Source organism: Hesperophylax consimilis, chromosome 15 (assembly GCF_061612785.1).
Source record: "Hesperophylax consimilis isolate HC1 chromosome 15, BYU_Hcon_1.0, whole genome shotgun sequence".
Lineage (NCBI taxonomy): Eukaryota > Metazoa > Arthropoda > Insecta > Trichoptera > Limnephilidae > Hesperophylax > Hesperophylax consimilis.
In genome coordinates this window covers 1,487,738-1,506,575 of record NC_142850.1, presented here as the reverse complement: position 1 = coordinate 1,506,575, position 18,838 = coordinate 1,487,738, and the positions used below count along the sequence as shown (strand labels likewise).

Genomic DNA, 18,838 nt, shown 5'->3' with positions numbered 1-18,838 from the left:
AATAAGCATGTATTATTTTTACAAACCTTTTGGAAAAATTTTCTAAATGATAGTGAAAACCCTATCAAATTCCGTTGCATAGTTTAGAAGAACTAAGCGTGCAAATATACAGAGGCGAATAACGACTTTGTTTTAGTATAGTTTTGAAATTCTTTCTTTTTGGATATATGAGATTATAAATATATTAATACGTATTTAGCTTTTCATGAAACCTGAACTGGGGGTCTAGTACAGTGAAATCGATGTTTAACTCTGGATATAATGAAGCCTGCACTGGGGGTCTAGCACAGTGAAATAGATGTTTAACTCCGGATATAATGAAGCCTGAACTGGGGGTCTAGTACAGTGAAATCGATGTTTAACTCTGGATATAATGAAGCCTGAATTGAGAGTCTAGTACAATGAAATCGATGTTTAACTCCGGATATAATGAAACCTGAGTTGGGGGTCTAGCACAGTGAAATTAATGATTAACTCTGGATATAATGAAGCCTGAACTGGGGGTCTAGCACAGTGAAATCGATGTTTAACTCTGGATATAATGAAGCCTGAGTTGGGGGTCTAGCACAGTGAAATCAATGATTAACTCTGGATATAATAAAGCCTAAACTGGGGGTCTAGTACAGTGAAATCGATGTTTAACTCCGGATATAATGAAGCCTGAACTGGGGGTCTAGTACAGTGAAATCAACGTTTAACTCTGGATATAATGAAGCCTGAGTTGGGGGTCTAGCACAGTGAAATCAATGATTAACTCTGGATATAATAAAGCCTAAACTGGGGGTCTAGTACAGTGAAATCGATGTTTAACTCTGGATATAATGAAGCCTGAATTGAGGGCCTAGTACAATGAAATCGATGTTTAACTCCGGATATAATGAAACCTGAGTTGGGGGTCTAGCACAGTGAAATTAATGATTAACTCTGGATATAATGAAGCCTGAACTGGGGGTCTAGCACAGTGAAATCAACGTTTAACTCTGGATATAATGAAGCCTGAGTTGGGGGTCTAGCACAGTGAAATCAATGATTTACTCTGGATATAATAAAGCCTAAACTGGGGGTCTAGTACAGTGAAATCGATGTTTAACTCTGGATATAATGAAGCCTGCACTGGGGGTCTAGCACAGTGAAATCGATGTTTAACTCCGGATATAATGAAGCCTGAACTGGGGGTCTAGTACAGTGAAATCGATGTTTAACTCTGGATATAATGAAGCCTGAATTGAGAGTCTAGTACAATGAAATCGATGTTTAACTCCGGATATAATGAAACCTGAGTTGGGGGTCTAGCACAGTGAAATTAATGATTAACTCTGGATATAATGAAGCCTGAACTGGGGGTCTAGCACAGTGAAATCAACGTTTAACTCTGGATATAATGAAGCCTGAGATGGGGGTCTAGCACAGTGAAATCAATGATTAACTCTGGATATAATAAAGCCTAAACTGGGGGTCTAGTACAGTGAAATCGATGTTTAACTCTGGATATAATGAAGCCTGCACTGGGGGTCTAGCACAGTGAAATCGATGTTTAACTCCGGATATAATGAAGCCTGAACTGGGGGTCTAGTACAGTGAAATCGATGTTTAACTCTGGATATAATGAAGCCTGAATTGAGAGTCTAGTACAATGAAATCGATGTTTAACTCCGGATATAATGAAACCTGAGTTGGGGGTCTAGCACAGTGAAATTAATGATTAACTCTGGATATAATGAAGCCTGAACTGGGGGTCTAGCACAGTGAAATCGATGTTTAACTCTGGATATAATGAAGCCTGAGATGGGGGTCTAGCACAGTGAAATCAATGATTAACTCTGGATATAATAAAGCCTAAACTGGGGGTCTAGTACAGTGAAATCGATGTTTAACTCTGGATATAATGAAGCCTGCACTGAGGGTCTAGCACAGTGAAACCGATGTTTAACTCCGGATATAATGAAGCCTGAACTGGGGGTCTAGTACAGTGAAATCGATGTTTAACTCTGGATATAATGAAGCCTGAATTGAGGGTCTAGTACAATGAAATCGATGTTTAACTCCGGATATAATGAAACCTGAGTTGGGGGTCTAGCACAGTGAAATTAATGATTAACTCTGGATATAATGAAGCCTGAACTGGGGGTCTAGCACAGTGAAATCAACGTTTAACTCTGGATATAATGAAGCCTGAGTTGGGGGTCTAGCACAGTGAAATCAATGATTAACTCTGGATATAATGAAGCCTGCACTGGGGGTCTAGCACAGTGAAATCGATGTTTAACTCCGGATATAATGAAGCCTGAACTGGGGGTCTAGTACAGTGAAATCGATGTTTAACTCTGGATATAATGAAGCCTGAATTGAGGGTCTAGTACAATGAAATCGATGTTTAACTCCGGATATAATGAAACCTGAGTTGGGGGTCTAGCACAGTGAAATTAATGATTAACTCTGGATATAATGAAGCCTGAACTGGGGGTCTAGCACAGTGAAATCAACGTTTAACTCTGGATATAATGAAGCCTGAGTTGGGAGTCTAGCACAGTGAAATCAATGATTAACTCTGGATATAATAAAGCCTAAACTGGGGGTCTAGTACAGTGAAATCGATGTTTAACTCTGGATATAATGAAGCCTGCACTGGGGGTCTAGCACAGTGAAATAGATGTTTAACTCCGGATATAATGAAGCCTGAACTGGGGGTCTAGTACAGTGAAATCGATGTTTAACTCTAGATATAATGAAGCCTGAATTGAGAGTCTAGTACAATGAAATCGATGTTTAACTCCGGATATAATGAAACCTGAGTTGGGGGTCTAGCACAGTGAAATTAATGATTAACTCTGGATATAATGAAGCCTGAACTGGGGGTCTAGCACAGTGAAATCGATGTTTAACTCTGGATATAATGAAGCCTGAGTTGGGGGTCTAGCACAGTGAAATCAATGATTAACTCTGGATATAATAAAGCCTGAACTGGGGGTCTAGTACAGTGAAATCGATGTTTAACTCTGGATATAATGAAGCCTGCACTGGGGGTCTAGCACAGTGAAATCAATAATTAACTCTGGATATAATGAAGCCTGAACCGGGGGTCTAACACAGTAAAATCAATAATTTTACAATATCGTATCGATAGGCGCAACTACCGATAGTTTTATACCGATAAATAATAAAAACGAAATACGCTTGCAAACACTAAAAGTATTGTCTATGAATTGACAATCCGAAACGTCAAACTTCGAACAGCTACCTTTTAATAAATTAACAATGTTTAATTGAAATACTAACCTAAATATGAATAGGCACAATTTGCAGTCCGCATCTACTTTTTTACACTAAAAAGGGTTAATTATATTATTAGATTTATTATATACCAAGAAAAACAATTACAGAATAATGAATCATTGACGGTCCAACTGGGAAGGTTTCCCGTTTCAGGACAATCAAATTGATTAGGTTTATTTCATATGAATTAGGTAATGTATCGCAAATACATATGTAACAATAAATTCATATCATTGTCAATTCATCACGGAGAAATTACTTTTTAGACATTAAATGCATAACATTGTGAATGTTTACAATCTAGAGATAAGTTAAGCAATCTTAATTTTTTTCATTGTTTGTATGAGGATTAATAATATATATATAAGAATTATTGTTTTAACTGATTTAGTTATCGCGTGACCATATATGGGGAATTTAGCAAATATCGAATTGATATAATCGTCCGTGCTGGATCTCCTGATCAGCGATGATTTGTATTCTACAATCTACATGACATACTATGTAAACATTGTAGACTATGGAGGATATTATTTAACCTTTTTGGTCTGCTGGAACTGATTATATGAGATATATTATTCCGATTACTTTCTCGAACCCGTTGCATTCTACTTTCTAGAAGCTATGATCTGCGAGCAGCCTATTATTGGCGTATAAACATGTGACTTATGACTTATGAAATATTGGCATACAGAGCTCCGGTCAAAAAGGCCCCTTTCTCTTTCATCATGATTTTAAATATTGGTTGTAGGATAATTTTAATTTAATTTTGGTGATATAAAAATGTGCGCTGTGCATGATGGGCGTGTATGTACGTATAACATTTAACATTTACATTAAACATTTAACATTTACATTTAACATTTACATTTAACATTTACATTTAACATTTACATTTAACATTTACATTTAACATTTACATTTAACATTTACATTTAACATTTACATTTAACATTTACATTTAACATTTACATTTAACATTTACATTTAACATTTACATTTAAAATTTACATTTAACATTTACATTTAACATTTACATTTAACATTTACATTTAACATTTACATTTAACATTTACATTTAGGCTCCGTTATAAGCTTTCAAACAGAAGAAAAAGATTACTGAAAATGGTTTGAAGGGAAAAATTTATATGTAAGTGATCATGGGAATATGTCGTTAGAAATTCGAAATTAGTAAATTATATAACCATATATATATATTACATGGAAACGTCACAGCATTAATGGTGAATTAAAATGAAAACATTAAATTGCAAGAAATGTACGCCACTGCTTCCCGCGTAGAGTAACTTTGACAAACCGCTCTCAACAGTTTCCCAACATCCGACACATGAACGGTCAAACATTTCAGAAGGTCGCGCCTTCATTATTATTTAGACCACTCCGAAACGGGCGGACCATTTCATCAAAAGATCCATCAAGTTACGCAATTTAACCTGCGTATTATTTTAGTTTTATACGATTACTAAACCTTTTGAGGAAGTCACTATCACTTTGTTTTAAATTGGAATTTTTATAGCTATGAAAGTTAAGCGAATCAAGGTGCCTATGTTTTCCATAATAAATTGCCAATGCTTCTCTAACTTTTTAATGATACAAAAGTATATGAAATCTTTAAATAAACATTATAAAGCCTTATTTATTCAGTATTATGAAACCTGCGTGACTCCAAGTTCCAAGGTTTCTAGCATGATTTCCACACATTCTTAAATGAAGTATAAAAAATCGGCACACAATGACGATAAATTGCATAAATTTAAAATTGGTTTGCTATTATGTGTTTGACTGCTACCTACCTCCGCATTTACGCTTATCTATAATAATACAATATGTTTTTTTTAATGAAATGCGACGTTTCTAATGAAGTGTGTTATGTAATGTATTTAGACATAAAATAAACTTTTTCACATATTACTTGTATAAAGCCTGACCCCCCTCTTTTGTTAGGGTCATTCTAATGTTTTTTGTTTGCTAAAAATGCTAAATATTTACTCCAAAGCCAAAAAAAACAGTCGAACGGTGAATTGCTTTACGAAATTATATTGCAATCTAGCGACATCATCTCCATAAAGATCTATGGAATTTACATTAGACACGAAATCAACAACTGTTTATTTCGTGATTTTAATTTGGGCAATAAGAAAAAATATTTTGAAATGTTCACTTGATTAAATGTAGGGATATACTTAAAATAACCCTGCCCAGTTTCATATTCTGATACAAATTATATCCCATGGCTCTACTACTAGAACAATCAGGGAATTTTCTATTTAAATTTTTTTATTTTATTTAAACATTGTACATAAAAAATATGACATATTAAATATATTTTTTATTTATTTTAATTTAGGAATCAAACAGTCATTTATATATTTAGCATTAATAGCAATTATTTACTATATTAGACCAATAATGTTCCATTAATTCTAGTCGTTTATTCAACAGTTCATACAGTTTTCGCATAATTATAATAAAAACAATAAAATAAACTAAGATGATTGGATTACATGTATAGTAAATTGTCCTTCTCACTAGGGTGACCTGTGCTGAGGCGGACTAAAGTTATTAATTTCTTATCGTTTTAAATGTTTTTTAATGAGTTTTTTCACTAATCTCTTTCAGTCAGATTTTTATTCTTGATTTAATCAATCTAATTTTCTATTCGCTTTATATCAGGGCGAAAGATGTTGTGGAGTTTCGTCGAAAAATAAATATAATTTCTTTGTCCGAATCTGGTTTTATAACCTGGAATATTTTTTATGTCATTGTGATTTGACCTTGTTTGATGAATACGCGTATTAAACGCGTATCAAATATTATTTATACGCTACGTATGGCACATAGTCATAATTTTGTGTAGGTACATTCATTGAAATACGTATAGGTACTTTTAGGATTACAAATAATAATATTTTGAAGAAAGATAGTACCATGTTACATTCATAGTACCTACCTATAAATAAATTGATTATATTGTGATACCTAATTTACCAAAGATATGGTTGATTCTGCATTTAAAGAATTATCAAAACAGATTTAAATATTTCTACTCTAATTAAATAAATTAAAATAAAGCTTCCAGAGATTCTGGAAATAATATTAATTATTCCCATCATTCAATAGTGTGAATTAGAAAAAAATACTGATACAAAAATTCATTAACATTACTGTGTATGTATTTTGATTATAATTATATTTAGCATTAAAAGGTTGGTACGTAGGGTAGGTACATTCAACTATATTTATTCGTATTTCTTGAGTACCTTCTTTACAAGTCCATTTTTTCTACCTTTTTACACAAATTCCCAGTGCTTGCAATGTTTTTTGCACGTACAAGGGGGCAAATCTTACTAACCAACACCCCTCCTATAATAGAGTTTTTTGTACCTGCACTTTTAATTGACGGCACACTATTTTGTCTCGCTTCTTTAAGGCGATGCACTACGTCGTGTAATATTTTGAATCCAGCAATTCATCCATCTATCAATAACACTACTTATGTAGTTGGCGATAAGGCTTAAATTCCCGCTTAACACCATCCAGCTGTTTCAATTTAGGCAAGGAAAAAACATGGCCAAAAAGTGCCTTTTATTTTATTTTGTGGATGTTCAGGCATAAATATTAAAATATTTTCCGATCATTTTATAAAAAAATTATTTAAAGCATCTGAAACATTTCTAGGCGACCAAATTTTCAAACCAAAAACACATGATTATACATTACCACGTATTGCATCGCCTTAATATTGTTTAATATAAACGCATCACGTCTCCACCTGACGTAACGATGCAGTAACGAAAGCATAAGGGGGCCGACAGACGTAGCTATAAAAGATCAAAAGTTATTTGGCTTGGCGTATTTCGGCATATCGCTCGCCATACATTTCAATTGGAAATGTACGGCGAGCGATATGCCGAAATACGCCAAGCCAAATATCTTTTGATCTTTTATAGCTACGTCTGTCGGCACCATAACTCCTATGACACAATACAACATACTTCACACTAGACGTACGCTGCGTAGACTTTATTAAACTTCGATGACGTAACGCGCGATGACTTCTTACTTTCTTTTTAGAATAATATAAGCTGATTAGTATTCTCAACTTGATCGTGTCTGCCTTCAATAATAAGCGATACTGGCTTCACCACCCGGCAGTGCCCGGGATTTGAGAATAACTAAATAGCAATACAGGGTGTCCCGGAGTAAAGTGTGCTAACTTCGAGGGGTGATTCTCCATGATTTAAGAAGTAAAAAAGATAAATAACTTTTTTCGAAATTCCGGCTATTTAATGGAAAAAATATTTAGGTATATATGGGAAAGAGGGTTGTTTAAAAAAAAGTTATTAATCTTTTTTACTTCTACCTTCATATAGGATCACCTCTCGAAGTTAACGCACTTTACCCCCGGACACTCTATATAATATAATATGTGTATAACAGTTTCGATTATTTTTTTATGATTTCCTAATGTTTGTAAGAAATGGTTTTTTATGCGTAGCACTACGGATAACAAATTGTTGTAAGCAATAATTACTAAAACATTAAAAAAATATATATAATAAGCAGTTATTGCTGATTGAAGTACTAGTACATATTGAATTATTTGGCGGGTTGTGAATAAGCTGACGTAGCTCAGTGGTCCAGAGCACCTGACCGGACATCAGAAGGTGCGGGTTCAGTGACTATATATATACATAGACGATGTCTACATGACTGTTACGAGTGTTGTTCCGCTGAGTTGTTTGAAATTGTTGTATTATGTGTATCGTATATTTGGGGAACGTTCCAGAGTGGTAGATACTCTCAGTATCGATCTTTTGTCCTTCTCATTCCCATCCTCAGTCCCTTCAACCTTACAACATACCCCAATTTTATTAGGGAATCCATAGTACCACTGGTGCTCGACATTTGTGACTCTTGTACGGTATTCACATTCAAAAAGTTCACAGATAATGATGGTAATGATGAAATAGTTGCTGACTTTTAAAATTTTAGTAGCCTCACTATTACAAAAATCAAATTTGCATGTAGGGAGTTTGTCAACAAATCAAACCTGGTGAAACTTCACCAATAAAATGAATCTCTGGCGACACCAGTTGAGTTGGATTTCCCTCGAACTAATGTGTCCGCGATCAGGTGTTCGTAAATTGTATGTATGTAGGTAGTTTCATTGCAACTCGGACCGGTTGCTTGTTGCAAAATAACTAGGTAGATGTGAAAACAGTGACAGACTTCTGAAACTCCAGTTTAGAAGACCGAGTCTTTATCGCTGTGCAAATAAGTACATATTTATTATTATTTTATTATAATCAATTAGTAGGTGTCAGGTCAATTCGTCGAATGATTCACAATGAAAAAAAGTTCTACTCAACAACCGATAAGCCTACAAAATAAAAACTACACTTCTTGTCAGGAGTAAATTTTTTTTCTGTGTCGCCATGATGTCCAAAATATCGACAAACTAACTAAGATTTTTCAGCCAACAAAGTAATTTCCATCAAGAGCTACAGAGCTTTCAAATTTGTATTTTAATGTGAACTAATACACAAGATGCAATATTACTTATAAAAGGTGTCCGGAGGTAAAATGCACTAACGTTAGAGATAATTAATTCTACATGACAAATAAAAAAGATGACTTTTTCCGACAATTCCTACATTTTAATGTAGTTTTTATCTAAAAAAAAGGTGAATAGTTTTTATGGGGAAGAAATTATATTCTTCAATGAAATAATATTTTTGAATGGATAAAATTGACCCGATGATTATTCATACATATTCTTCTTTTCCCCGGCGACTGGAGTCAACCTCGCTAACAACTGAGCCAAACCCCGACTGGGTAGGACAGACATTTATGTCGTATAATAACGACTGTAATGACATAGAATTTCAAAGAAATGAGTGTATACAAAATCCACGTGTGTATGCGTGATTGCCACCGCAATAGAATGCATTGTCATCGACAACGAGTCTATCTAACCAATTTCAGCTCGATCGGATGTCGGGAAGTGGCTTCATTTACACTTTCTACTTTTGCATTAATTGATTCACGACAACAAAATCAACAAAACATTCACGACAATAAACACGATATTAAAATGAATAAAAACAGTATTTAGAAAACAATTTTTTCTCTACAATGACCTGCACTTGACCCATGGACATCCTAGACATCCTGTATAATATATTCTTGACTGTTATGCAAGGAGAATATAACCTAAAATTATTCGGGAGAAGCCGGTAAGTAGGTAACCGTTACTTCCAGTCCCATAATATTATTAAACTTGTTGATGTTGTCAAACCATGTTTGTGGAAAAAAAAATATGTACTCTGGCGATTTATTCAAGAAACTGTAGGCGAGTTACTCTGTAGTCTTTTCTTTTGAATAAATAGAAAATGTTAATGATTAAACAAGCAGGTGTCGCTTTGGCTTAGCTAGACGCTAGAAGCAAACTTGGATACGAAACTTACGTAGGTGGCTACAGATGGCGCTATGGTTTTTGTGATTTTTTAAGTCGAACAATGTGAGTACCTTCGGAATGTAATGTCTTGGAAGACAATTCAATGTAAGAATGGCTTAAATAATATTCAATTGGAGAAAAGTTCAGAAAGGTCTAGTTCTTTCCCAAAAATTCTTACTTAAATATATTTTGTTTTTGATCAATTTGTTTTTTCTTCATTGAATTGTGAGAATACCAGTATAGTACGAATGTATTCGAATTTTGCGGGATCTTTTCTTGAATTTTGTTAATAATTAACATAAAATCTAAAAGGCCAACCCAAAGCTCACATTTGAAACACAAAATTTTAGCCTTTTCGTTGAAGAAATCGAGTTTTGAGACATTTTCCCATTGAATCGTGTCAAGATCATAAGAATACTGTTATGAGCCAACACCCTTATACCACATTTGCACGGATTTGAAGGCTTTTGCAAGATTTTGACAACATTTGTTCATTTGGACTGAATTTAGTACTTATTTTGGACGATTCGACTTGTCCAGTTCTCCAATTATTCATTGAAGATGAAAATGAAATGTTGAGATTATTCTCGATTTGGGAAAATTTTTATCCAATTATTCATTGAAAATGGAAAATAAGGTGTGTCGAAATGGAAAAAATATTGTGAAATTATTTGTTCAAAATGAAAATATTGTCGATTTGGGCAAAATTTGTCCAATTGAACGTTAATTTTGTCCACATGGACTTGTATCCGTTTGTACTTTGTTGAGACAAATATTTAAACAAAATATTTATGCATTTCGACAATTGGTATTGTAGTGTAAGTAATCTGTTGCCATATCGACGCCTTTTCCTTGTTATTATTTTTTTTTTATCAACAATATAAGGTTTTTTTAGTGGTTTTTTTTTCGATGTCTGTCTCACTAGGATAAATCTGTGTCGAGACAGACGTATTGAGTGCATAAATTAATGTTTACATATTATTTAATATAATATAATATTTCATAACATAAATGACAATGTGAAAATGATAAAAATAATAATAATAAATGATAAATTGGTTAATCAGCATCTAGTACATACTTATGAGGGGATTTTTATAAATGTTTTGATCTTGGATCTGTCTTGGCTGATGATCCAAGACTTGGTCCAAGAGTCTGATTTATATTACGAAAAAATTCGTTCAGTCTAATGGGAGAGCATTATATAGCCTTGTTGCAAAATATCTAAAATTTCTCTGGCCAAAAGTTGTTTTAGCGAAAGGGATTTGTAAGAGATGTCATTTGGTTCCAGTATCACGAGCAGTTTGTACATTGTGAAAGGTAGTTTTGTGTTTGAAGAGGTATGCTAGTATGTTTTTGGCATAAAGACGCCTAATGTCCATAACACAGATTTTCCTAAAGATTTCATCCAAGCTGCTTGTGATTGGTAGTTTGTGGATAATCTTTATTATAAGTTTCTGAGCTTTAGATATTGGATCAATGGCGGCAGCGTTTGCTCCTCCCCATGCTATGATACCATATTCTATTAAAGATTGACAAAGTGCATAGTAGATTGTTTTGAGCTGGCTTAGGTTGAGAAAGTTGCGAGTTTGTCTAAAAAAGTAAATGAATTTTCTAAGTTTGTTTGCTGTAGTGGTTATATGTTGTTTCCACTACAAATTGCTGTCAAAAATAATTCCTAAGTTTTTAATTTTAGGAACCTGTTCTAAATAAGGGCAATCACATGTCATCGTATTTGTCAGGTTGCAAGCACATATTTTAATTTGATGTTCTATTGCGATCTAGCCCCGGGAGTCAGGATATTGACCTTGCTATCCTCGTTCTTGTAAACAAACTCTTGCATTCAAGACACAGAGCTAAAATAAATAATTATTGTAATTTTCAGGAGCCCAATAAACATTGTAACGATTTACTTACCAGAAATTCCATTGCATCCATGATGCATGCTTAAATATTTTTGTGAAAGACACATGACTTTCTACATAAATAATGAAAACAAATATATTATCTTTACTAAGGTCCAGTTATTTCACAGAATTTTAGCAATTCATCAAAATTTTATTTGAAATTTTGTGTGAATGTTCTATTCAAGTGCTGTTATTATTTAAGTGTGTGAAACAACTTGCACATAAGGATAAGATAATAGAACATGAAAATTAACTTTCAAATTTGATGATTTGTTCAATTCCTGTGAAACAACTGGCCCTAAGAAGGATAATTTCATGGATATGATATAATTTTATGTTGAATATTTATTTTATAATGTTTATACACATTTGTAATAATATACAGTATATTTGCTTTACGTTCGACAGTGGTAGATGATCTTAGAATAGCCCTGGTAAAAAATAAAATTCAGAACCTGAACGTTGCTTGATATATATTTCACTGTGTTTGATGACCAGATCTGATTACCCGGACATTTTCGAATCTTCTTCTTCCCATCTACTTTTCTTTCCACTCCCTCCAGGACTCCTAGATTCCAAACCGGTTAATGTAATTGATTTTTTTGTACAAACATGGAAGACACATTCAGTATCGATCTTCCCATCTTCTTCCCCTCACTACTACATCACAACGTACCGCAATTGAGGATGCAATAGTCCCACTGGCTCCGGACAGCTGCAAGCAGACAGGATTTTTATCGCGGTACTCACTTCATATTCATTGAATTTTTGTTGTAATCCATTGAGTTGTTTTCTGTGTATACAAAATCCACCTTTTGGTCTTAAAACAATTAATTTTAACAATCTTCTAATAAACTTGAATTTGCAAAGGAAAAAACCATTGTATCACTCTGCTATATAATACCACATCAATTATTTAAAAATCGATCTGATCATCAATCAAACCGCAAAACAATCTCGAAATAATACGTGAAGAGGATAGACAGTGCATATTATAGGATATAATCATGCTTATTCAAGGATTATTGCGTAAATATTATAATTCATTAGATTTCGCATTCAGCGTTGGTTGCAAAGCAGTAATAAACTTGTTAGTGGTATCTTAGCTGTCAACCGTCTACATGTGTGGTCTACAATCCAAAATAACAAACGTACTCCACGATAACAACCGCAATGTGACTAAATAGCAAATCGAGGTTTAAGAAAATTGCAAAATACATAAGAATTGAACGGTTTTTCTGCCGTTCCAACGAAGATCCATATACGGTAGGTGCAATTCTAAGGTAATCAAACTACAAAAGTGATAGGATTTATTTTTTTGTTTCAAGCCTCTAAAGCTACCCTAGTAACAAGGGTTTTAACCAATTCTGCATACATACATATCTATTTCCACCTAAATAGATTGTGTTATCCTGCTCTGAACATTTGTGAGAAAGGTAAAATCTTTAGGTCTCATTATCTCAAAATCAACTTTGATAGAGTTGGTTCACTGTGGAACTCCCATACTATCAAATTCCAATACCATTGTGCCACCCATACTATCAAAATTACAAGTTTATGAATTTGAAGTTAGACTTAATTTTTTTTTTACGTGATGAGTAAAAAGTAAGTTTTTTTTAAAGAAAAACCAACATTTTTAGGTTGCGAATATTTACATAAATCCATCATTAAAAAATTAAAAAGCGAAAGATGTTGCTTGTGCGGTTATGGAGGACTTTGCCAGCCGAGGAATTGAACCCGCGACGTTTGGGTGGGAATCCAACAACACCACCACCGTCCAACCTTCCGATTGAGGATATAGGTAGATTTCTGGAAATAATCTGTGAATCTGGTTCATCAGATCTCTTCACGTTGATATTTCAATCAACTAGGTCAAACCTTATTTCAGGTTAAAATTTAAAATCATTAAAATAGAGATGATTAGAATATACCGTGTTCCAGGCTCATTCGTACCTAGAAAATCGTTTTTCGAGGCCCAAAAGAAAAAAATAACTTGATTGTAATATTCAATCTTTGAAAATAATATTAACAGCTCTCAATGCAAATAGAGACGGTACACGCAAATATATTATTTTGCAATAATGTGGTAAGAACTTCGCAATCATTCAAAAGATAGCAAGTATTAAAAAATATGGAAAAATAATTGAGGATAATTTTGGTAATAATTCTAAATATTAAATCGACAGAAACGGCCTAACATAAATAGGTCTTAGGTAGAGTGTTGGTCCAGGTTTCATCCAAAATCAGGAACAATCAAATTATTTGACTCTGTTTTATTATTTAAAACACAAATAAAAAATTAGCACATATATAATGTACTAGGTATTTGCTGCACCTTCTTAATAAATAATAATTTTTCAGTTTCTTTAAGTATTTATTTATCCAAATTTGAGTTTTGTATGAAAAAGTTTGTATTTTTTATTTTTATTTTTATAAATAATTATTTTAAACAAATAAGGTAACTAAACCCCTTCTAAATTAGCTACTAGGAGTCCTGTACCGTCTCTTAGGAGTCGAGCGTTGAAATGCGAGCGTCAGAGCGTTGAGTCGCAGGAAATGGCTGGTCAACCATCGATAGAGGCAATAGAGGTACATTCTAGGAATAATAATTGAAGGAAACTAGCACAGCTCCAAGGTAAATGGCTATTAATGCAGGCATTACTACATTTACCCACTTTTCATACTCCTAGAAGGTTAATAGCCATTGATAGGCTTGCCTACATGCACAAAGCAATTAAATGCATACGATTGCATTTAGCTCCTTGCTGCTTACTGCACTACAGCCAAGCAAACTTTCAAGGTATTATTCATTAATGTTAAAACGAGATAAATTATCAAATACTTTTGATTGCCGGCATCATTAAGGCACTTATGTAGATATGTAATTCAAGAACGTGGCAAAATTGTTTTAACAGAATAACAAACTCGCCGTTTCCACAGGGGTAGGCAAAGAAAATGAACTCCCACATAGCTCAGACTTGTAAGGCATTCCTTGCCTCGTTCATATTCATTAATTGTGTCATAAAAACCCTTCTGTGTGTCTCACTCTTGGCATGACTCGACTCAAGTAGTTTTAACACTTATCGAGTCATCTTCATCGGACTTCTTGTACCATTGTATTTTGCATCATATCTCCTTAGACTCCTTACTTCGTCTATCTGCTCTACAAGTTCAAGCCATCTAAGCGTCTCTTTTTTTACTGGATACCTTTCTAGAACAGCACCATTCTTATACCTTGACCACGGTAAAAGCATATTTTTAGTTTTTAATATTTTTATTGGCTGCTGTTTTTATGTACGTTACAATACCCATTATTATTAACGTATGGTACTTTTATTATGATTTTGATTGAAATTCTTGAATATGTTTATCAGCAAAACTTTTTATTTCGTACAATATTTCGTTTTATTATTATAATCATCAGAGTTATTTATATACACATAAACAAATTTTTAACATTAGTGTGAATTATCATATTGGGTAGGTATACTAAAAACCAGTTTACTACTAACTTAATTTTCTCATAAACTTAATATAAGCAGTGAGAAATTTGTAAAAAAATCTTAACTTTAATGTCATTACTGCGCTTTAATTAATATCATATTTCGCTATACTACGGATACAAGGAGCCAAGATTGAAAATCATAAAAGTATATTACATTACAAGTTATAGTATTAGAAGTATCTATAAGTCAAGTTCGATTTACAGAGAAATTGCTTACTTTTACTGATTTTCTTTACATAGGTATATCAGGAGGTTATTTTTAAAATATGTTTTTAAATACATTATCTGCTGATATCTATTTGATACCTAAATCTTTTAAAAATTGCGGTTCTCTTATGCGTAGTTCACACGAGGACAGGAAAATATTGTATTGTTCCAGCTATATATTGTCCAACCTTGAACAAAAGTTTTTAGGACACGACAGTGGGCCAATATATTGTCCTAGATATAGAAGGATGGGCTCCGCAGGACAGTGTCTTACCCTCACCACCGCATTGTCCGCGTGTGAACGCGCACTGACAGGACAGTAGTACAATAACCGGTGTCATAAGTGTCGCTCCCGCGCATGTTTCATAATTGTACCCGGAAGAGATTACTAAATTGATAACCATATAACACGACTGCGAATAATATTTATCCATTTTCGCAGCGTTCCACGTTTGAAACACAGTTGAATTTTATCATTGTCCTATACTGCGCGGTCGAGACTGCTCACGCAGCTGAGACAGGACAATGTTATATTGTCTTCTGTATTGTTCTCGTGTGAACTCGGCATTAAAGATACAATTTATACATATTCGAGAATATTGTTTAAATAATTAATTTTGAAAATATTTTTATTACATAAGTTATCGTTTGTGGTTTAGTATTAATGTTTAAAGAATACTATATTTTATAATATACTCGTATTTCATCGGTTAGGTATTTCTATAAATTGACCCTTCAAAATTTTCATATTATTTTTGTTTGAAAATTGGTTTACTTTTTGAGTACCTACTGCATTTGAAAAGTTTTTTGATTTACGGAATTATTTATACCTACTTACATAATTAAGTACCTAATCATTTCCAACTTTTCAGTATAGATTAAATTGTATTTACGCTACATTGCACATAATTCGGCCTGCAATGATTATGATCTACGAACTATATTAAAACTAGACATGTTAAAATAATATTACAGTTACGGTTCATGTTCAAATTAAAATCATGGGTTAGGATTTCTCTCATTCAATTACACAATTTGTTAATATCGGAAAAACTGATAGACCTTTGAAACATCCCTAATGTAATAATAATAAATAATATGGATGTTTTTTACAGCGTCGTTTTTGTGAAAAATTATTCCAAAGGCGGTGTACAAATATGTATTCACATGAACATTACATTGATTGAGGAAAACATGAATATTTTGTTTCATAAGGCTTCAAATATTCAAACAAAAATAAACAAGCTTTTTTATAGTATGTTTGGTTTTGCTATTAAGTTGTGAATATTATAAAAGGAAAGGAAAAAATATAATTATATTATCCTTTTTAAGCAATTGTTATTAGCATTTTACAATAATAATTATGCAAATTCTTGAATTCGTGAATTTTTTTTATAGTTTTCCTGTATGCGTTATACATAATCTAGGTTTTTTGTTGTCTTGTCTATTTTGAAGTGAGAAAAAAGATCTAGAATTCTACCAAATAATGAAATCTTGCAAGTTTAAACCTGACGCTAATGTAAAAACGTGTTTCTTCCGAAAAACATATTAACATATTATATTACATTGGGGATTTCCGAAGTTTGTTAAACTTTTATACCTATAACTCATTAGTTTCTAGTATATTTAATACATTTTCCCTTGATGATAACGACATAATAGAATTCATTTATGATTAGATAAAGAGTTATAAAATTATATTTTATATCACAGTTCTTAGGTAATATACATTAAAAAGATATTCACTAGACCTATCATAACTAATAACTAAGGAAGAATAATTCAGATTCTTTCTCCAGATTCAAATTTACGGGTCTTATTCTGGACCAGCATTTTATATTATAAGATAATAATTGGATCTCAACCCGATAGGACAACAAGATGTACCTTTTTGTTCAAATTTTAGATTAATTTAAAGTGTAACCCCTTCTTATAAGAATTCTAAGCTTAATGCGATGCACCACGTCTTGTAACATTCGGAATCAGGCCGCTAACAATAACACTCCTTAGTTATATGGCGATAAGGATTAAATTTCCGCTTAAACCAGGCGCTTGTTTTGATTTATGCAAAAAAAAATCGTCAAAGAGCGCGTTTTACTTTATTTTACGAAGTTCAGGCACAAATATTTAAATTTTCTAAATAACTTAATTTTCCACATTATACAATAAAACAATAACCAAAAAGAGGGTAGTAAATAGGAGATTTTGAACTTTAAAGCATTTTTTATATGCCTCATATTTTATATTTTTCTGGGCTTATAAAAAAACCAACCAAAAGTATTTGATTAAAGCAAGTGAAATTTCAAGTAAAATGCTCACATTTTCAAATCAAATACACATTATTTTGTTTTACTGAGTAGTGCACCGCCTTGGCATATTTTGTGACAGATAAATATGTGATTATTTGAATGCTTTCAAGATGCAAGACAATGATGATTGATTTCAGATAATGGTCGCATTCTAATGTACTTTTATTATAATAGATTGATTAGCACGAAAGGTCTTGTATTTCAGAATGTGACCACTGAAAATTTCACTCTGCCTTTTTGCTTATGATGACGGTACAATTGTCCAATTCACCTGTTAACTAAAATATTTTTGAGTTGGTAATCAATTCTTACATCCCAGAATAATCAAAACCCTTAAACGGACATCCCTTTATCCGTTTCCGCTTGGAATTGCATCCGGTAGGCTTCATCGCATGCGCACCTTCTTCATCATCTCCAGCACCTGAAGTCCCGGAAGTGGACACGCGGTGTAGAAATTGTGACATCCTGTTCCGTCCATTCCGGAAATGAGCTGTCCCATGTGCGCGGCAAAGTGATATTTCGACGTCACTTCCGCAATCGTTCCGAGAGATGTGTCGCTGAAATGGAAAAACAGGTCATTACGTTATCTATTCATTTCAAAGGTCAATAAATCAGTGAACGTGGTTGGTGAGGAGAAGTTGAATAATATGATAAGGATGGAAGTTTTTTTTTAAATTGGCAAAATCGCTTTTTGAATTTCAAAAGGGTTTTGTTGTTTTTGTATTCCTATTAGATCGACGATCCGCCAATGGATAATTATTACTTGAAATTAGGAATTTTGCAAAAAAATATTTTTAATAGTTTTTTTTATGATAAACTAATGTTTATAACCCAAGGTTTTTATGCAAAGCATATAAAAATATGTACATTGCACACAAATTAAAAATATCTCCACGGGAGATATTTTCAATTTTTATTGATATTGCAGGCGACTAATTATTGCTTATAATAATTTATTATCCTTTGTATTATTTATTTATTTATTTATTTATTTATTTATTTAGACGCCGTAAAAGGCTTTTACAATATACATGAGTTATGTTTACAGTGGTTCACAGGAGCGAAACAGTATTATGTTAAACAGAATAATTACTGAGAAATTATGTTGAAAATTAAACAAGACAATAAAAACCTTGTCATATAAACATTAGTTTAC

At 32.9% G+C, this 18,838-nt stretch overlaps 1 protein-coding gene across 1 annotated transcript in view; it reads right to left on the bottom strand.

The window, feature by feature from the left end:
• Positions 1 to 16,760: 16,760 nt before the first annotated feature.
• Positions 16,761 to 18,838, bottom strand: part of geko (olfaction protein geko) — a 43,863-nt gene continuing 41,785 nt past the window's right edge. Inside the window, exon 4 of the mRNA XM_089639919.1 lies at positions 16,761 to 18,239. Within this exon, the coding sequence (XP_089496045.1) occupies positions 18,068 to 18,239 (172 nt within the window). The 3' untranslated portion in view covers positions 16,761 to 18,067. The remainder of the gene's footprint in view (positions 18,240 to 18,838) is intronic.